The sequence below is a fragment of the Doryrhamphus excisus genome, chromosome 11 (assembly GCF_030265055.1).
Source record: "Doryrhamphus excisus isolate RoL2022-K1 chromosome 11, RoL_Dexc_1.0, whole genome shotgun sequence".
NCBI lineage: Eukaryota > Metazoa > Chordata > Actinopteri > Syngnathiformes > Syngnathidae > Doryrhamphus > Doryrhamphus excisus.
This window is the reverse complement of record NC_080476.1, coordinates 6192332-6214218: the sequence shown is the minus strand read 5'-3', so window position 1 is coordinate 6214218 and position 21887 is coordinate 6192332. Positions and strand designations below refer to the sequence as shown.

Genomic DNA, 21887 nt, shown 5'->3' with positions numbered 1-21887 from the left:
AAATTTAGTTGTTTTTTTTTTTTTTACTAAATAAGACATCCAACTTGCAAGCCATGTTGTCAGTTTGTGTGTTAAAAGTTGAAATACTTAAAGCAATGGGCAGGCCGGATTGAAACGCTTGGTGGGCCGCATGTGGCCACCGGGCCGTAGTTTGCCCACCCCTGTACGAGAGAGTGGGTTTATAATATATAATATTATATTTGGAGTGGAAGAAGAGACCATAGCAAAGTGGCACTATAGGAAACTATTTGTCTGTTTTTTAATAAAACAAAACAAAAAAACAAGCAATCACTCATTGAGTACAGCAGATAAAAATCTCCAAAATGTCTTTCATTTTGGAGAACAGAGCTTCAGAATTTTTTTGCCATGTGGCATTCTGTAACAATTCTATACTTAAATCGAGTCAAACTGCCATTTTTACTGTGATAAATTATGTAAAAATGTGATTTGCACATAACCACATAATGACACACTGTGGGACATACAAAGGGAGAGGAAAAAACATGTTACCTTCTTTATTATTGTACACAATTTACAAAATGGTCCTTTTTTTTTTTTTAAATCACTTTCATTTTTTTATTCTATTGCCAAGCGGGGATTAAAAAGTGGAGATAAATAAATAAAAAAAATGAGTATGGAAAGCATATTAACTTTCAATAAAATGAGCCAAAGCAAAAAGAACAGAAAGACATAACTCTACAGGCAGGTGCTACACAGAGATCATCATTTCTTACAGTAACCACTTCACTAAATTGCAACATCGTCAGGAGAGCATTTCTTGCGGCGGGATACAAATAGTAAAATAATGATGTGATGCCGCAGCAGCACACAGCACATGGGAGGGCATTCATTAAAATAAAAAAAAAGGAGACGAGCTAGGTAGGAATGGAGGTTAACAAGGTACAGATGGAGTTGAGATATCGCAGATAAAAGCAGCGTTTCCAGATCTGCTGGTGGACACGACGACCAGAGAGGAGAAGACGTTTAGAGATGGGCATACCGTGGTCCTTCTATCAGGGTTGGACAATATGCAGCATCTTACCTTCTCTGATCAGTGCACATTATCTGTGCTTGTCAGAGGACTTATGGGTGTGCGTGTTAAGGGAAATGTCAGATTTACATGTCACATAAAACATCATGATTACGTAGTACCAAGGGGTGGGGGATTGGCCAAGACTTCACTGTATTGTGATTCGCTGATATATTCAGATATTCTCCAAAGTTCATACACAACACTAAGTTAATAGAGCTTGTGTCTTCCATTGTAGAACTCTACATTACCCATTGTAAATTTCACTATTTAAGAGGACAAGCTCGTCTGGTCAAGATAACACAAATACGTGTTGCAACTGAACAGCCTATTTGTCCAAAAAAATGCATATTTAAGCAAACTGTAGATATTTTTGGGCAAAAAATAAGCATTTTCAAGCATAAAAATTGCTATATAAAGTAAAATATAAATACAAGCCATTCAAAGACGTGATATGTAGTATTCTACACTGGTCACTAGATGTCAGAAATGTTACATTGATGAGGTAATGGTCACCGCAGGAAGTCCATTACAGAGCAGGAAGTTAAAAAAAAGAATAAAATAACAACTCTCCCAATGCTAACACAAGTCTATGTTATGTCTTATTTATGCCAAATACTTTTCACTCATGTCTACTATATAATACAAGTGTAAAGGTGACCATAGGGGTGTTAGTTCATGTCTAAATGGCTCTAAAAATGTTAAATATTTAGAAGGTAAATAAGTTTTCTATGCTCTAACTACAAAAATATTCAATGTATGAAAATGGAATCCTACTTCGGGAAAATTCACTTATGGTCTGGTCTGCAACATTTGGATATTTTTATCTACCCCTTACTATTGACACTATTAACTCTGTTGCTTCCTACTCCTCAACTTCCATAACGTATATTCCATCCGTAACACTGCTGACTTTACCGCCTTCAAGATTACTGTCATTTTCAGTGTATAGTTACTACTTTTTTCTAACGCTTTGAACACTGCTGTTTGTACAGTAATGTGGAGAATTTATGGAGTGATGTGGAATGACGGTCCTGTAAAGCAGTGTCTTGTAATAGTCTTTAGAACTGCTAGGACCACAGATTCGGCTGAAAAGGATATTGTTTTTTCTCTTCCTTTCCTCCGCTGCTGTCCCGCTTCTCTTTCTTTTCAGACTTGTCGTGTCGAGACTCCTGCAGCATATGGACAAAGTCACACGCATTGAATGAGACGGGTCACTGACGGAACAGAGGAGAATGCAGCAACAGACCTTTTTTCCTCCGGTAGAGGTCCGCTCAAGCTTGACGGAGTCCCCTTTCTCTTTGCTGGAAGATTTGGATCTTTTGCTCTTCTCTTTTTCCACTGACACTGGGGAGTCACAGGGACTTACACTCTGGCTGGTTTTGGACGAGTCTGAGAAGAGGAGATGTTTCTGAGAATGGTTTTGTGTTGGTGCTTGTAAGGTAGAGACGCTAACAACTTACTGGTTCCGTTCTCGTCCTTCCTGCGTTTGGGTTCTTGGCTGGACTCGCGCTCGGCGACAGCATGGTCCTGACAGACAAGAAAACGTCCAGTTAACATATTGAAAAAAATAAAACATCTATGCAATGATATTCTACTGACTCTCTTCCTGTCTTTGCGCTCCTTTTCTTCCTTCTTCTCTTTGCAACGACCTAGTGCATTCTCTGGATCTTTCTTCTCCAGCTCCCTCTCTCTGCTTTTGGACCGGGCTACAGAATTGTAGTTGATGTGATGCTGCAATGACAATTAGACCCAAACAGAGGAAAGCAGAGAGCAAGTATCTTAATGTCTGAGGTTGACAAGTGCAGTTTGACATAAATCAAAGAGAAAGAATTCAGTTGTAAATGTTGCATATAGTTTTAAATGCAACTGATGTAGAGTTAGAGCGCAAACTGTGTGGTGACTTAAATCAATTGATGTCTTTATAATTGAGTGCCATTATTTATTTCTTTATTCTTTCTGTTTTGGTGTAAGGGTATTTATATTGACTAATTGTATTAGTCGGTGGTTAACCTTTTTACAAAATAAAGACCCCGGTAAAAAGACATGTCAATTTCTTTTGTAAACATGTGTAAATCTGCACAAAAAAGACGCTATATAAAATCTTGCATAGTGCCCACATTGAGTTGGGCCAGCTATGTATGAACTGTATGTACTGAACCTATGGTTGGACTTTCATGTCACCCCAAAACGGTCCCCTATTACGCAGGAGTGGCCTTTTAATGAAGTTGTAAGTCCCTAGTGCATGTTTATGAGCATCAAACAGGAGAAAAATCGATCATCTCTCTCACTTTGCTCCACTTTCGAGAGAACGGATGGAGTTCCGCTTTCATGACGCCAAAACCACAAAACCTCCTTTGTCTTGGGCAAGATGCCACCACTGACCCAGAAATCCATCTTTGACTGAATATATTTTTACAAAATCACAAAAAATCCCTTCAATATTTGGTAATCACTTCCTTTTGCAAAAACTAAACAACTTAACTAAGGAAAAATATGTGCATAATAAGACATATTTGTAGTGGTATGACACATGTAAACAGTAGTCCCTCATTTATCACTGAATTGTGAATTTCCAAAGTAGGATTAAATATTACATTTTCGTTACAAACCTGTTTATGAAATAATGTTTGCCATTATCAGAACCCTGTATACATGAAATAACACCCATATAGTCGCGTTCACATTACTATCCTATGTTTACAACACATTGCTTGACTGTAATACACACAGATGTCCATGGCTGATAGCAAATAGCAGGCTACCAGCCAACTGGTAACCAGTGGTTAGCCTCTAATTTATTTGTTCTAAACTTAAGTGTGTCAAAAGGACACACATAATGGGGGGAGGACCTTTTTTCCCCACTCTCATGCCATGGCTGACTCCATGTAGTGTGTTAAAATAATCAATGTCTTGTCAATGTAACATTTGTCATGCCTTAGTGACCAGAAAACTACATATGACTTATCCTTTAATATTTATTTAACTTAATTATAGACCTTTGTAAACTGCAAAAAAGCAATTATGCATTTATCAATTCATTAATTTCGGAAAAATCGAACAATGCAGTAGAGATGGGGAGTACATCCGGAAAGTAATCGCCATGCTTCACTTGTTACAACCTTACTTCCAAATGGAATCAATTTTTTTTCTACTAAAAACACCACATAACATGAAAAACATTTAATAATGTTTGCAAATGTATTACGATTAAAATACTACACAATCACATGTACTTAAGTATACACAGCCTTGAGTTCAGGTGCATCCTGTTTCCAATGGGCATCTTTGAAATGTTTCTACAACTTAGCTGGCCTCCGCTTGTGGTAATTTCAGTTGATTGGACAGACACATACCTGTCTATAAAAGGTCTCACAGTGCACGCCAGAGCATGTGCCAAGCATCTAGTCAAAGCAACTGTACATATTTTTAGAGCTGCAAAAAAACTTTTTTTTTTTTTTTCAAAATGTAAATATCCTCTGATTTCAGCCTGAGAAATGTGGGTATTTTTTTTCATTTCCACAGTCATCCATGAAAGCAGACCTAGTTTCTCACAAGTGAGTACACTGATATTTTAGAAACCATTTTTTTAATATCTTAAAGGACAACACTTTTAAAGTGAAACATGGACATACTTTAAAGTAGTCAATGGATGTCCAAGTTAAGCATCATGTGGTCTGAGATTGAATTCAAACATCTACTGTGACATGAAGCGCAGCATGATCATGTTCCTTGGGAAACTAAGCCACAAGACAGAGTCTAAACACACCTCTTGTGCTGCCAGATATTTAGACAATAATGGCTGTGTTGTGTTCTGTTTCCAGGCTGTACACTGACTGCTCTAAAGTATATCCACGTTTCATTCCTATGGTATCGTCCTTTGAGAAGGTCTAATAAAATGATTGCTGAAATGACTTGACAAATAAAATAAAACAAATAAAACTGCCTTATTCAAGATGCAGTATGTTCAAGGTTTCTCCCCATTATTATAACCACTGTCTCGTTTATCATTCTACTCTGTCTACCTGCTGATGTACAGCGTATATAACACCATCTCCAAACCTTCTGACTAAAAACCTGACAAAGTATTCAAACTGTTGAGGTGCACTAAAAACGTGCTTATTTTTCATATCACAAAATGTTTAATGTAACAAAACCGTTCAATGTCAAGTTCATAAAAAAAGTGGCAAATACAACCTTGCAGTCACAAAACATTCATGTTAGTTATGTTATAATGGTGGTAACTGGGCATCACATGATTTTAAGATATCAATACATAATATTTGATTCACTTGGAGTGATTTGGCCGCATACTATTGTGTAGTGTAGCTGTGTATGTTATAACAGAAGCTGTTCAAGTTGCTTTCCACAGCAAGCGTGACGGTGGCAGACACATAACATAACGATTGTTATTGGATTTTCATCGTCAATATCAATGTCAATATCTATGCAGCAAAAATTGCGTGCGTACACATCACATCATCGTTTCTTCTACTATAAATCCTTTCAGAGACCGCAATTACAGCTCATATCAGAGCCATTCAAAAATGACCAAAAAAAATCTTAAAATAGTTTGTGGACCTATAGGAGCATTTTACCTTGTTTTTCACTCACATATTAAGCGTGCATATGAATTTCTTGGCCGAATGAGTGACCTGGGCAGACTTGGCAACAACAGACATTCCATATAAAATAAAACAGTGACAGGAGTAGCAGAATAGGTTCAAACCTTGGATGTGGACTCCTTGGGATCGTTGCTATTGTCCTGTAGGGATGAATGGAGATGACAGATGAGCTGAGGGAGGGTGGGAGGTTTGGGAGGAGGTTGTCAGACAGCAGTAGAGAGTCGGAAGATAGGATTTGGGGGCTGTGGGAGGGGCTTGACAGGCCGGACCAACAGCGTACTGCTCCCTTGACATCTGACCTTCGAGGACTTAGGCTTTGACATGGTTATCACATAGAGGAGAGTTATTTGGCTCAACATGTGGAATGTAAATACTTGATAGAAAAAACCCTGAGCATGTATTAAATAATTACTAGTGTCATTAATGCAGTGTGGCCTAAGGCATCATACTATACAAAAGTCCTACTATGTTACAATATGTATAAGAATACATCTAAAGTGCAAGTGCTTAAAATAATGTGTTTGCGCTTGTGGGTGCAAGACAAATCATTCTGCATTTGTGTGTGCATGTGTGTGTGAGTGAGACTACATCCCTACAGAGATGACTGTGGCTGTCACTTACAGTTCAGGATATGACACAGGGAGCCTATTTCTCTGGTGGAAGGTTAAATATAGACCTATCACAAGCTCCCAGCAGATTGGGCAAAGCTCCAGATGTTCCCTCATGCCCGCAGCCTGTCTTTGTTGTAGTGGCAGGCTTATATTCCATTGTATTTTTGGCTGATTCAAGGCTGTGGCATTCATCATACATGTTGATCTCTGCTGCTGGTGGCTCCATGGAATGCTTGCCAGGAGGTAGTGTGGCAGCTGATGCTGATGGCTGTAGTCGTCAGGGCAGCGCCGCAAAGGCTGGCAGGACCAAATGATTTGCAGACTCGCATACAGGAAGATTGATCAAACAGTGACCAACGGGGGTGGGGGCTGATGAATCAGCCGCAGCGAAGAGGCACTCCGTCAGCAGAACAACATTCCCCTCTGCTGGATTTGGCAATGATGAAGGGGATGGGGGGAGCAAAACGCTTTCATCACTGATATCAGGAACTCTTCTCAGCTCACAAAAAAGGAGGAAAGTGGTGTAAACTCTCAGTTTGGAAAAAATGAAGAAGCTGTTGCCAAGCCATTTTCCTCAAAGGGCAAAGAATGGAGAAAAAAAAATATCCACAAGGAATATAGAAATGCGTATAAAATTTTCTTCCAAAAAGGCACACCGACCACTTCCAATAGTATGAAAATAGATACATCTTTCACTATGAAAATACTCTCCATATTTACAATATTCTCTTTGCTAAGTCCTTCAGGAGTTGTCTCCCAATTCAGGAAAAAAAATACTCTGCAAATGTCCATGGAATGCTTTCCAATTCATGGATTTGATGGGGTACTCCAGATGCCACGCGGCCTGCGTTAATGGACACTCTTCTTGGTGATCTTCAGGGATGCTGGAATGTGCAACACCAGGGAACGCTCCGGCAGATAGAGAAGTAACGGGCACAGCCTTCCTCAAGCCATACTAACCTTAACAGACGAGGAGTGGGATGGAGAAGAGTGACTGTCGAGCTTTCGTCTTTTGTGATCTGAAAGGAGGAAAGACAAAATGTTTTTGGCGACTTTATCAGTTGTATGGAATGCAGCAGTACCAGGTAGGCAGAAATGTCCCTTACCCCTCTCAGATTCAGCTGACTCTGATCTTGGAACTGGTAACTTGAGGGACCCGGCCACAGTGGTCCTGTCTCCTTTCTCCTTGTTCTTCGACTCCTTGATGGCATCACGCTCTCTGCACGGCTCCATGGGCTCCCCGTTGCCTGCTTTGGCCTTGTCTTCTTTGTTCTTCTCCTCAGCCTTAACTTTCTCTCGGTCAGACTTGGGTGTCTTCTCCTTACCCTCGCGAACTGCCCGCTCATCCTTCCCTGCTCTCTCTTCTCTCAGCTTCTCTCTGCGGGCATCTGCCTTTGTGTCTGGAGTGTTGCCTGGTGTCTTTTCTTTTTTCTCTTTTTTCTCCTTGCCGCTCTTCTCTTTGTCATCCCGCTCTTTTAGGGCTTTAGCGCTGAAACAAAAGTTAACATTTGGATTTTGCAAAAGGCTTCTTATGAGATTCGGCTGAACCTACAGTAATTATGTTATTACCTTACATTTACATCTACAGACAATAAGTGTTGACGGTGTAGTTACTAGAGCAGGGTGAGTTCTGGAACACTGATGTGCTTACCTGGTAAGAGCACCATTCCCATTGCTGGTTGTCACTTTAGCTGCTGCACTGTTGGCTTTGTTTACTGGCTTTGTAGTCTGAGATTTATCTTTCCCCCGATCTGCAGATAAGGTACAAAAAATGTTTAGCACAATTAATAGCCGCTAGTAAATGGCTTCTATACATTGTCAGAATAATGCCAAATTCCAATCACTCACCACCATCTTCTGAGACCCCATCCTCTGTCTTGATCGTGGTAGTGGCAGGCTTTCCCGTGCTGCCGGGGCCATTCTGCTGACTGGCAGGGGTAGCATTGCGTACTGGTGGCTCCTTATGATGAAACTCATTCTCAGGGACCATATTCACCTTCTGGCTTTTCAACCGACCTGAGTAACTGCAAGATGTAAAGGGTTTATAAAAGGTTTTACACAGAAGAGATGGAAGACAGAGAAACAAGGTGATCCCTTGTAGTGCAGTTGACAGATAAAAGATTATAATCAGTTTAATAAATTTATATCCTTTATATTAGCAAAGAAAATGTTTTCCTAAAGCCTGAACAATTTCATTTTTGTTTGCTATTTCCTATGTTGACACCAATAATCTATAATTGGCATTGAAAGTGTAGTAATTTGCAACAACAAACAACAAATACTTAATTTTACTCCCTTCTTTACTCCCTTCCCTCCCAACTGAATTCAAAGATGTGAAACTTTTTCTGTGTACACAAAAGACTTATTTCTCTCAAATACTGTTCACGAATCTAAATCTGTGTTAGTGAGTACTCCTTTGCAGAGATAATGCATCCACTTCATGTGTGGCATATCGAGATGTTTGTTGGATAGGTTGATTATTGTACAGGTGTGTTGGGCTGGCAACAATATACGGCCAGTGCAGTTTTATTACACAGCACAATGCTACAGGTGTCGCAAGTGTCAACTGAGCGTGCAATAGGAATGCTGACTGCAGGAATGTACAACAAAATTGTTGTCCATGAACTGAAAGTGTGAAATGAAAGTCTCTGAAGAGGTTTCGGAGAATTTGGCCTCATGACCGCAATCAGTGTGTAAACACACCATCCAAGGACCTTCATATCCAGCATCATCACCTTCAACAATGCCCGAGCCTAGCCACCTGGACCCTATACAGTTAAATTGCATGTTATTTTTATTGTAGCCAGTTTAAGGGATCTTGATGTCACATCTTTGAAGCGGATGGATTATCTCACTAAGGAGATGTGCTCACTAACACAGGTTCAAGACAGATTTGTGAATATATTTAAGAGAAATATGTCTTTTGTGTGCATGGAAAAAGTTTTTGTTGTGTACATTGCTACTGTAAAGTTTCATTTTCGCTGTGAATGCAGTGTTTCTTCTGTCCTGATATAGAAGTCAGTGGGTCATGTCATCAACCTGGTGTACTGTATCAAAAAGGACAATTCCTATGACATTTGAAAGGTCCACATGAGCTGAACTGCATAACTATGTTACCCCATCGCTAAGGCATAGAGGTCTGGCCTCTTGTCCTTCTCCTTAGTGCAGATCTTGTGGACACGGTACTCCAGAGCTTGGCCTAGATTAAGGACCTTGGGGTAACATGGCAGGATCTTGATGAGAACAATGAGAATGTTTCGGATGTGGGTATAGTCTCCAGTTTCCAGGCAATGAACTGAAGCCTAGATGGACACAGGGATACATCAGATATGTTCCACAAAACAGTCTTCTAGAAAGCATGATTTCAGAAAAACTGAAAATTCAAGATGGCTTACTTTTGTCAACATGTAATGCCATTTGTGCACCACATGCCTGAAGTTCTCATAATCAAGCGGGTTTGCTTGTTGTCCTCCATCAAAGCCACTGGCTCTCAAGATGGTCAGAAAGCCGGGGTAATTGCCACACTCCTATGACCAAAAAATTGACATAAGATAGTTATCAAGCTCATCAAACATTGTAAGACATTTGACAGACTATGGGATACCTTCTCATAAACTGCACGGTCACTGTGCCAGCGGGTCACTGTCTCCAGCATGCAGCAGAGGAAACGCCCATAGTGGTGAGACTCATTCTCTGTACAGCTGGCCACTGTGTAAATGATGGCTGAGAATACCTGCAGAGCCAAACAATGTTGAAGTCTTTGTTTAAACAACTGAAATACATATTGCATTGGGTAATATGGGATATATAAATTGTGTGTGTATGCACGGTTTGACGTGAATCAGATAGATATTATTAGCACTTTAACACTGACACAAAATACATCTGTGATAATAAAATAAGTGTAAAAAGTAAAAAAGGAATTTATATAAATTAAATTTAAACAAAAATACAACTTGGGGGGAAAAAACAAAACAGAAAATGAGATAAATTAAAAACAGATTTCACATGCGCTTGAAAGCTGCATGTGCAAAGACATGTCTTACCCTGTCATAACAAAGGAGCGTGCAGAAATTGGGTGTCATTTGCTGGTGAACCAACTCAACAAAGCGGGCACAGTACACAGCATCAATGGAGGAGAAGATACAGCGAGGGAACAGACAGAGCTGTAGGAACTTTGTTATGGTCTCATTCTTTGTTGATTCTGTCAATTAATAGGCAAAGTTGTATTAACAGACAGGGAGAAAAATAGAGTCATGTTGTGATTCATGTCAGAACTTATCAGAATTTCTCCAATGTTCAGTAAGAGTAATATTCTTTTGGATACATGTATTATATAATTTAGCAATTTGTTCTTTGTTGCATGCTACTTGAATTAACAGATAACTGCATTATAGCAAGAGCTTGTATACTCTAAGCTTTATAGATTTGCATGACAAAAGACTTACTGGTCATCAACCATTTGTCTTTCTCCAGTTTGAGGCGATGAAGCACCCGTTGGACGTGCTCCAACTGCTTTTTCTCCTCCTCCTGCAGTTTTTCCTGCAGAGCAGTGCACCGTTCCTTCTCTTTCTTTTTCTTATTCATAGGCTGCAGTGGACGGAAAGCAGAATATTCACACACTGCCTACAACACGTCTTGCTGAATTGTAGCACTGATTTATGATGGTGCAAGGTTGGTAAGGCTACACCGTTTAAATGAGATGTACATCTATTACAAAATGGCTGTACATTGCCCATGAACCAAAAACTCACAATTTCAGGATTATCTTCGATCGCCTTGATCTGGGCCTGGAGCTTATTGATCTCCCGCTCATAGGCCGCATGTGGCACCGCCAAGTCATACATGGTAAGAGACCAGAAGGTGGCGTAGAATTGGGGGCGCAGGTCTTCCCAAACTCTGGGTGGATGAAGGGACACCACGGCCTCATGCACTGGTGTCATTACATGTTCACAGGCCGCCACGTACTTCTGCACCTTCTGCTGCTGCCGGTTGCCTTTCTCAGCTTTCTTTAGCTCGTCATACTTGGACTGGTAAAAACACAGAGGGACCAATTTATAATTGCAGCATTATCACTTATTAGGGGTATCACAAGGCGAGGCATGAGCTTGCGTCTACAAGAACGAGAAGAGAAGCTCATGCCAGTGTGTCCACTTACCAAAATTTGATGGGCATACATTGGCCGAGAAAGGAAGAAGGCAGCATCATGTGGAATGTGGAACTGGTTACAAAGGATGTCAATGGAGGGAACACGCTTGATGTAGTCCTCTGTGCTGAGGTTGGAGGCCAAGAAGCCTCCAAACTGCACCAATGTGTCATGACACTGCAGGAAAAATTTTAATGATTTTAACAAACAAATTATGACAAGTAGGAATAAAAATAACTTCAAATTTGTGACATACCTGGTCATAGAGGTGACCGACTAGTTTGAGGTGTTTCTCTCCACCTTCAAGGAAAACCACACCATTCCTTTGCTGAGATATGAGTACACACAGTGGCAGGGCAAATTCATGATCCAGAAGAGCATCCTTCAGACGCTGCGATGACTTTTTAGTGTTCCTAATCTGACCAAAGTAGCCACCCTGTGGAAAGAGCCACGTCCAATGTGAAAATTCCCAGCAGTTGATAAATGAAAAGCAATGCACTACAAATCGAGTACAATACAAGTAAAAAAAAAAAAAAAAAAAAGTACCTCAGCTTTGAGCTGTTCCCCTCCTGTCATTGCCTCAAGCTGCTCTGACGTCATTTCATCTGTGATCTCAATGCCTGCCATTTTCTGCACCACCTCCTTCAGGATTAGCAGGTCAAAACTGAAGGAAGACAAATATCCAATATAAATAAACTCCATCTGTGAAATGATATTCAAATACAATTTTTCCATCACCACCATTACCATACATCAAATGATTTCATGACCTTAGACATGGCTTTATTTTATGAAATTTCATATTTTATGAAACATAGGACACTTACCTTTTTCCTGCTTTCAGCTGATTGGTGACATACTGAAGAAGGCCCGCCAGTTCAATTGGATATTTCCTGAAGACGGCGCCACACAAAATTGCCAGGCCTTGTTTTGCAAGTATGACAGAAGTGTGTTAGGTACTGGTATGCTTATCTTCACATATGTCACTCTACAGCCACTGTATGCAGTCTCCTCTTAAGCAACCTACTCTGTAGCCACGATGAGATGGTGGTGTCGTCATGCTTCATCTTCTCCTTCTCGGGATTGGCCAGCGCCTCTATGATGCAATCTGAATATAAAAGTTAAGAGAACTAATGCCCCTTGACATGCACACCCCACATCTTAAACACTAAGACAAGTCATATCTGTTGGTCAACAGGCTGAGAATAGCACAGGATACAAGCCAAGACATCATAATTGAGGGATGTGAGGTATTTCAAGGAGTCCACCACTGGAGCAATGAGGTTGTCGTACCACTGGATCTGAGACAGCATCTGATGAAAAAAAGATAGTGAACAGTGGTGAATGAATATCAAGTCCTTACCAAGTGACAACAAATCTGGCACACATGTTTATTTACAATGACCATTTAAAGTGAAGTTATTAGTGCAGTATCAGCATTCCACTAAAAAGGTCTTTAGTCCATGATTGTTTGAAATTCAATTGCCTTAGTTGTAATTCAATGAGAATAAGTTGAATATACAAATAAAATAAAATAAAAAACTTTACACTTACATAATCAAAAAAAATGGTAGGGTTGCTGTGGCTTAGCTTGCCAACCTGCCTTCCAGACTGTTTCACATTCTCTTTGGTCAACCGCCTGGAAAATAGAAAACCACATGAAAACAAGTGAGGAAAAAAAAGACAATCACTGTATATCACATGGTTGTTCTCAATGCTGCAGCGAGGGCAGAGCTGAACGGCAAAGGGGATTGGCATTTTAAAGCACAAATCGACCCATATATTTTCACAGATACCAGTCAATGACAGTTTGTGACCGATTGATTGGAGCACCCCTATTAAGCATGTTTTTTCATAGATAATCATGTAAAAAAGTGACTTACTTCATAATGTATCTAGCCCTTTCCACTGTCTGAGCTTTGACTTTGACCAGCATGGGGTGGCTGGAATAGGTTTCGTTCTTCCACTGTCCATATAAGCGGTACCTGGAACAAATAGTAATTGTCATTAACCCCTATAGATAACTGAAAAGCTGTAAAGCTATTTGACTCCACATTCAACTTATACACAAATATTAACAATATACAAATTAACACATTCATTACATTTGACAGGTGTTACAGTTAAAGAATGCAGCATTTTGTCTTGGTGGATTTATTAAACTGCAACTGCTGTGGGTCACTACCCCAACTCAAAGCACTCAATACCAGTCCCGTGGCATTAAAAGTGACAAAAAGAAGGAACAGAAGAAAGTTCATTTGTAATTCTAAGTATTTGCTGTGCTTTTCTTGTTATTCCCCCCCACTCATTTTATTTCCTACAAAATGTATCTCCTACAGCATCCGTTACAATTGCATGCAAATACCTGTACATCATTGCCAATTCTGCAAATTATACGATGACATTATTACATCATACCCACTCCCAACAAATCACAGACACAAACAGGCAGCAGTTATGTGGGGAACATTTTACTATCAGTTACACCATGCAAGTGATGTGTATGCATCTCACCTGTGATGGTAGGGAAACAGCTTAAAGAGACCCCACATTTCCTCAGACATGCAAGCATTGCAATCCATCAGAGAGAGGGAGGGAAGTAGCACCTGGTCTGCAATGCTCAGGAAACAGCTTAGTAGCGTTTCCTGGTACCAACAAACAATAATGTGAATAAGTACCTCAGTTATTCAACTGTTGTTTCTTGTTATATCAAAATATGATTAACACATACCATTTTGTCTTTGACATCTGACCCCTCGCTGCATTGGTACTGTAAATAAAGGACATGCATGTTAAAAATGATAAGTGTCCAGCTATCCATCCATTTTCTATGTTGCTTATCTTCACTAGGGTCGCAGGGGTATGCTGGAGCCTATCCCAGCTGACTTTGAGCGAGAGGCAGGGTACACCCTAGACTGGTCACCAACCAATCACAGGGCATATATAGACAAACAAACAATCATTCACATTCATACCTATGGACAATTTGGAATCACCAATTAACCTAACAACCACGTTTTTGGAATGTTAGGTTAGGTATGATAAGTGTTACAAATGCAGTGTAAAGCTGCCATCAATTTGCGTTTGCAATCTGGGAAATCCACTACCAGCAGTTGTGCAGTCATATACCTCTTTCATGAATGCCTTGCCAAGGCGTACAATCTTGGCAAAGAGGATTGGGTCATGAGCAAGGTGAGGGCCCAGGTAGCCCAGCATACTGAATGTGTCCCTGCGCAAGTCTTCAAAGCTCTCTGCAGGCTGAGGTACGCGCTTGCTCTTCAGTGGATGAATCACGCGTCCCCGTGCTCCTTTAGGGAGGCCAGACCTGTGGAAAACAGGCATATATGTTAAAGGCACTGTCTTTTCCAACAAGTATGCATGAAATTAAACACAAAAAAAGACAAAAAACAAATAGGTACCCGCGGTAAAGAGGATCCACTGTCAGGTGTAACAGCTGGCAGAGTGCCAGTGCAATGGATTTATGGGATGTAGCATAGAAGGATGGCAACTGGTCCATTACACACTGCGCATGCTGCCAGTCTCCAATCCTGAGTAGTGCTTCCAACAAACCAAGTTTCTGGTTATCAGGAGGCTATGGGTGCAAAAAATGATATTGTTGTTAGTAATTGAATATGCCAAGGTCTCCAACATTTACCTCATCTTAAAATCATTATAAAATATAACTATAAACTCAAATTAAAATGTATATAATTTACAGAAGGCAAACATACAGATAGAAAATACACAAAAAATAAAAATAAATAAAAATGGAAAAGTGTCCAATACCTGCTCAGTCTTCTCTTCTTCCTTGTCTTTCTCCTTTTCCTTGTCTTCACTTTTCTCCGAAGGCACCACAACCATGACTAGCCTGCGGGCGATCTGTTTGGCCTCTGACAAAACTCTTTTGTGTTCTTCTACAATAGTGGCATCTAGTGGCAAAAGCTGAAATGACACATACTAGGAGTTAAAAGAATGAAAAATTTTTGTGGTAGGTATAATGTACTATTCATAGTTCTACAGTAGATTTGCAAGTAAAACCGCACTGACAAGTAGACAGGGTAGCTCCTTTTCCTTACATGTACATAGAGATCTTCCAAATCTATCAGATTGTGATGAAGCAGAGCAGCGGCAATGTGGTATAGTGACTTAGGCGTTTCCTCATTTGGTTCCTGAAAGAGATATAATAACTCAACATGACAATATCAGTGCAAAATCTTAATAATCATGAATATACTAACTATTTACCTGATAGAATTTGAACTTAAAGCCAAGGATGTGGCAGAGAGTCAGTGGCTCGCACATGTAGGACTTGATGAGGGACAGAAAGAACTCATCTTGGTCTGATCGACTCTCATAGACTTCCAGGATTATGTCCAGGACACGGTTAGGATCTAAATTGAAACATCCTGTTGGCACAGAAAAATAGGTGGAATAAGAAAATAAAAATGACAAATACTATGTTTATTTATTTATTAAATGGGGGTCATAGTCTATGTTCACACTGATTTCAATTCTAATTTCTTTGCCCATTGCAACCTGAAGCTGATTTTTTTTCATGTCAATGTGAACAGCACAATTCAGATTTTTTTCAAATGCACAGGCCTCATTCATATGTGGATATAAATCCGATATGTATGCGATTGCAGTATGAACGGTCAGGTGGCATATATCCGACCTACTATACGTCACGGAGTGGCATGTATTGCCGTGCTTACCTAAACTTTAAAAAGGTACTCACTAATGTAGGCAGTCATGAAAAGGCCTGGTTTATCATGCAAATCTTAGATGAAGTTACTCACCGATATAGGCAAAGTTCTTCTAATCCAAAAATTATTTTTATTTTAAAAGGTGTTAGCGAGGCAGCTCTCATCATGTCTCACCACTCCTGTCACACACACGCAGCTTGGAACAGACACGGCAGCAAGGAGTCTCCAAACTGCCATAGCTAAAACGTTTACCCTCTTTCTTCTTCATCTCCTACACTGAATCATTTGGTTGAGATAAAATTGGCTCCTGTTGCCCAAAATCCTTGAAATTGCCACATACTGTACATAGGAGAGCACTCTAGTTGATCAATACTGAAATGTGGATGCTTTGATACCAGCTCCTTCATGCTCTAAAGTCAATTCTAAAATAAAAATAGTGATACTTTTGATACGTCAGCTATATCATTTGTGTCCTTGTTTTTTCTTAGCTTTGTTATACTGTAAATCTCCCCATCAGCTCAATATACTTAAGGGTTTAAATACATCAATAAGTGACTATGATGTACTCTTTATGCTATGATTGTAAATACTTTTTAAAAAATTAGGTGAATTTTTACATAGAAACACCGCGATCCCAGTGAGGATAAGCGGCATAGAAAATGGATGGACGGAAGGCACAAAGAATCAGAGCGGTATCGCCGATACCAGCCTAAATGTTCAGGCAGTATCAGCTTAGAACTGAAGTCAATGGTATCGCACATCACTAGGGCTCACATTGTTTACAGAAATAAACACAGGGAAATGTGAGCAAAGCACCGTGTCACTTTTCAGACATGTTGCAGATGACAACACCACATACGGCCTAAAAGCATCTCTAGACTGTGATCGATGTGTCCCCTATATATGTATTCACCATAATGTAAGTCTGAACCAGAACAAAAAGCTTGGTTTGTACCTATCAGGGATTTGATGCTTTCCAGTACAATGTGACTGGTGATGCTGCCGGACAGGTCTTGGCCGAGCTCTGTGATCAGTTTGGCGTAGCCCTCGTTTTCCTCCCTTAGCAAGTTGAACTTCTGTTGCTTGTAACTGTAAACGATCATCAAGTACAATGAGCCTAGGTCAAATAAATCTTTATCCACATGTGTGTGTGCTCTACTTACAATAGTTTGGTCTTGATCTTTACAATCTTCTGATTAAACTGAAAGGCTTGTTTTATTAGTCCAAGAGATTCAAGGGTTTCTGGATCCAGACGCTCCTTCAAAATTACCTCTGGAACAAAAACCTGAAAAACAACAATCAGTACATCAGCGTTAAGCAGTGTGACACGATCCAAAACCAATCACTACATGCGACAACACTAGGCATTGTATTACCAGCAATCAGTGCACTGCAATTACTAGCAGGTAGAAACAGCCAACTGATCTCTTATTTTGAAGGCCAGGGGAGTGTGTTGTGTGAGTTGAAAAGGTGTCTGTGACTGTTGCTAAACAAGACTAGTTGTGCACATGAATAAATGCACCTCCTAGAATCATAGCTCCCATCCTTTATTTTCACCAAACTTCCACATCAGTGAGCACACAGAAACCGTCCTTTACACTTGCGCGAGACAGTCATCATTTACGCATGTTGCGCATCAAAGACAATGTATTCTTGTTATTTCCACACCATGAATTTGGGGGTGTTGAATCACGTCACCCCTCCTTTGTATGATACTGTGTTGCAAATGTTGTAGGGGACTGTCCGCTGCTTCTTCGTTGGGGTTTGCAACTATGAGTGAAGTTCATTCATTCATTCATTCATTTTCTACCGCTTATCCTCCAGGGGCGTGCTAGAGCCTATCCCAGCCCCTCCCTTCGAGTGTCGAAACTATTACTATTACTAAACTACTACAGGGAGAATCGCAATGTTAGTCCCAGTTCGCATTGAGACTCGATGCCCAAACCCAAGTTTGAAATGTTCATTGTCCCACATTAACGCTCAGATATTATTGTCAAAATTTTGGAGACCAAATAATACAAATAATATAATACAGCTCTCGTTTTTTTACATTTGGAATGCTTAGATTTGTGTTCCATTCATAGATTACGCTGCTTATGTTTTAATCAATATATATCTCATTAGTCATGGATTTCAGGTTGTGCAGTGTATTACCTCTCTTCAGATGGTTTATTCTATTGTGTAAATGATTATTCTCTCAGGTAAAAACGAAATGTCATATTCTTACCAGACACGCTCCCACTAATTGGATGTAATGGTCACGTTTGTGTTTTTCCTCCAGTGCAACAGTTTCTACATCTGCAACAGAAATAAATAACAGAATTTCAAATGGGCGAAATTTGGCATTCGTAGTACAAATCCTGGACATACTGTACATGCTTCATGATGAATATAGAAAGACATAATTACCTAGAATACTAAACACATCCACTAAAATTGATGGCATGTCATCTCGAAGTTCCTGTTGGAAAAAATAAGAAAAAAAATTAATGTTTAGTCATCTTTTGTCAAAGTGACTGCAAGGTGTTCGTAAAATTATGACATATTATATCATGAATTCCACTACATTTAATGAATTGTGGCGGAGAATCACAGTAAAATAAAAGCCGCCACACTATGGAAATGACTTCTTTTTTTTTTTTACATAAAAACAATGTTAACTCATACTTTGTACGGCTGGACATATATGCTATATCAGGGGTGGCCATTACAGCGATTGAGACAGTGTTGTGTCAGCAGACATTAAGCCACCTCCTGATTTGCTCTTGTGCTTCGGCGGCATTACTGAGAGGAAATGTTAATATTTTTTATAATGTGCTGCCACAGCAATGCAACAGTGGCGGATGTCCGCCTCCCATGCAGCCCACCACCAAAGCTTCAAAAATCATATGTGAAACCCTGGAATACATGAACTCTTACCATCATTTCTCCGAGAACGTTAACGATGAGGTCCAACTTGAGGTTGCCTTGTACAACCTGCCAGCAAAGCTCATATAAGGCTGTCTGGATATCTGAGTGGGACAAGAGAAAAGACATAGAAATACACTTTTCTGTAGTTGTGCTTCCGTCTCCTCCAACAGTAACCAAAAGCTTTACGATTCAGGACTGGTCTTCACTAGAGACCAAACAACTATATATGTACTACTTAACAGACATCCTACAGCTTTACCCTTCATTTTGTTGAATTTACTTGTGTGGAAAAATTGAAAGAGACATGCTAATCATACAGCAGCCAACAACATTTTGGCATGACTATGGATGAAAAATACACTGAACTAAGTCGACGATCTTCCTCGAGCAGCAAGTGTTCAAAAACTGAACAATCTAGAACACAATTACAACCAATATATAACATGTTCAAGCAAAGTTGATGAATAATTTCAGGGAACCTTTAACAGCTAAGTGCTAATCTGTGGTATACCAAAGAATTTTAAATTAGTTTAAAAGTACTTATTCGTTTTACAATTTACCTTTAATCCGACATCCATGATCTATTTTCTCTGTAAGTCCTTTGCAGAGCTGTACGCTGAAAAAAAAAGACAAAAACATCAGTGACATACTGCTAACATAAAGGGCCCCACCAAAACAGAAAATAATAAATAAAGTAGAGGAATTGCAAGTAAGTCTGCAAAAACACTCTTACTTGTTGACGAGCGTAATGTAAGCTGGCTGGTTTAGCTTAGTTTAGCAAAGCATGCTAACACGAATAAGACAAAATTGCCCAATGATGTATTGTATCAATAAATGGAAGGATTTTGTAAGTCATTTTATTCACTGACATAAGAAAGTATACAATAGATGGTGATAAAATAAGTGTAAAAAGAAAAAAACAAAACTTTAAAAAATCTAAATGGGAAAAAAACTGAATTTCAGGGGAAAAAATACAACAGAATTTAGGAAAAAAATATGATGGAATTTGGGGAAAATGGGATGGGTTTCATACGGCCCTAGTGTTAGCTCAGTAGATTGCTGTGCTTTAAGCGGCTGCCGTCCCTGTAGTGATGCTGTAGCCTGCGCATTATAGTTGCACAATGTGATGTAAAGAATGAATAACTGGAGTTTAAAGGAGACTATTTTGAAATATAAATATTGAGACTATATTGACTTATTATGTAGGTCATAAACCAGTTTTCTATGCTCTAACCACGCTGCGGTGGGGTCTGGAATAAATTAACTGCACTAAACGAGGGACGACTGTATGTGTGTGTGATATATATATAATGATTATATATATATCTCACAATATAGATTTTAGGCCATATAGCTTATCCCCATGGCCAATAATTGACAATGACATCTTCGTGTCACCTGCGGGACACTGGTTATTATGTAAAGACATCTAATGAGCTACAAGGAGACACCATTTCTGGAGACTTTGGCAAAGTGTAGTTACATGATCATCGCCTTATTTCACTTCCATTTGGTGACATATCATCTGGTGCTCTGGTACCATACTGGCAGAGTAAAAGGGCTCTAGTCTTTTTAAACAGGTTTAAAAATGAAAAGTGTGAACACACCCTAGATATCAACATGACTACTGAATGCATTACCCTGTGTGCTAATACAAATAATATTTTGGAATTACCCTTGGGAAGCTGAAGACTGCAAATGACGGTTTACGATGAAAATGCAACGTTAATCTGGCTGTGACCACTTCCAATAGATTATGTCATAATGATTGACCACTGCACTGAAACCAGTAGCTAGGTCGATTAGAATCCGAACGATGCCAAAGCTTGTCTGCATTTTGGTTTCAATTTCAGCGTGCTATGAGTTATGTTAAATATAACTTCATATGACATTAATGGTTTGGATGGATTTCACTATATTACAGATTTCTTTGTGAAATCAAGCAGAATGGTTAGCAGTCCTGCTAATACGCTAGCGTTGTGTCAATATGCGTCTTTCCCTCCACTTCGTTATTAGCTGTTACTACAGGAAATATTACACAGCAATCGTCAACATACGCTTACGACGTCTTACTATCACGCATAATAACGTGGACAAGATGTGTAAGCGTTGTGTTTGAATTCTGAAAATGCGATATGGACATGCAGTTAAGCTAGCTGGCCAACTAGCATCGTGTTTACAATCCCATGAGGTATATATGCAATGATTACAAATATTAGCTAACATTTGCAAAGTTTAATAACCATTGCCACTTATTGGGCAAAGAATGAGCCCGCTAAATTGTCAACTGTATGTGTTCAACACGACATCTTTTCAAATGAAATAGCGGACGTTGAAGTGTTTCCAAGCTAGCTAGCGTTAGCTCTAACAAACACTTGATTGGCCTAGCAGATAGCTCTACAATGCTAAGTTACTTTTCCACATCGCCACAAAACTTAACAATATGTTAAAGTTGAACCACTCACAATTCGTGTTTCCCTGTTTTTTCCCAATTTTTGACCCATTCGCCTGGGAGGATAAGTGTCGCCATCTTCCATCCACACCGCCCGGATGTCTTGTCGCTCACGGCACACTCACAGGGTCAAATGTGGTTAGCTAGCAAGTGGATGCTACTGTGGCTAGCTAGCACACAGATGCATGGCGGGAGGAGGAGCGCCTCTATCACAAAGGCTCGCATATTGAATGCTCTGAAGACACCAACTACAACAAACACGTAGATAACGGGGACACAAACAAACACATATGTGACGATGCTTCTTATTCACATTTGTGAAAGTAGCCGTGACCCAAACGGAGTCCAATCACACATTTAATAGGCACAAATGAAATATATGCATGTACAGAACATAGAATTTCCAC

The 21887-nt window shown here is 39.7% G+C and overlaps 1 protein-coding gene across 6 annotated transcripts; it reads right to left on the bottom strand.

The window, feature by feature from the left end:
• Window positions 1-224: 224 nt before the first annotated feature.
• On the bottom strand, window positions 225-21662 carry thoc2 (THO complex 2). 6 transcript variants are annotated; one of them, XM_058087375.1, is made up of 39 exons: window positions 21494-21662; window positions 19589-19644; window positions 19038-19129; window positions 18528-18579; window positions 18346-18416; window positions 17282-17403; window positions 17074-17207; window positions 15658-15818; window positions 15489-15581; window positions 15199-15354; window positions 14832-15004; window positions 14542-14737; window positions 14144-14182; window positions 13927-14057; window positions 13296-13397; window positions 12967-13051; window positions 12632-12725; window positions 12440-12520; window positions 12240-12336; window positions 11959-12076; window positions 11669-11848; window positions 11425-11589; window positions 11021-11296; window positions 10715-10856; window positions 10313-10470; window positions 9871-9999; window positions 9662-9793; window positions 9384-9568; window positions 8115-8290; window positions 7918-8017; window positions 7373-7755; window positions 7227-7285; window positions 5760-5825; window positions 2633-2764; window positions 2494-2560; window positions 2280-2422; window positions 2132-2202; window positions 1043-1089; window positions 225-947 (listed from the first exon to the last, which is right to left on the bottom strand). In XM_058087375.1, exons 1-38 carry the CDS (start codon window positions 21556-21558, stop codon window positions 1062-1064), a joined length of 4710 nt encoding a protein of 1569 aa, XP_057943358.1. In that variant the 5' UTR covers window positions 21559-21662; the 3' UTR covers window positions 225-947; window positions 1043-1061. The 6 variants fall into 6 exon arrangements, 5 of the variants coding, with proteins under 5 accessions (XP_057943358.1, XP_057943357.1, XP_057943360.1 ...); XM_058087374.1 differs by having other exon boundaries at window positions 225-1089; XM_058087377.1 differs by having other exon boundaries at window positions 225-1089; window positions 5760-5795.
• Between the last annotated feature and the right edge of the window lie 225 nt (window positions 21663-21887).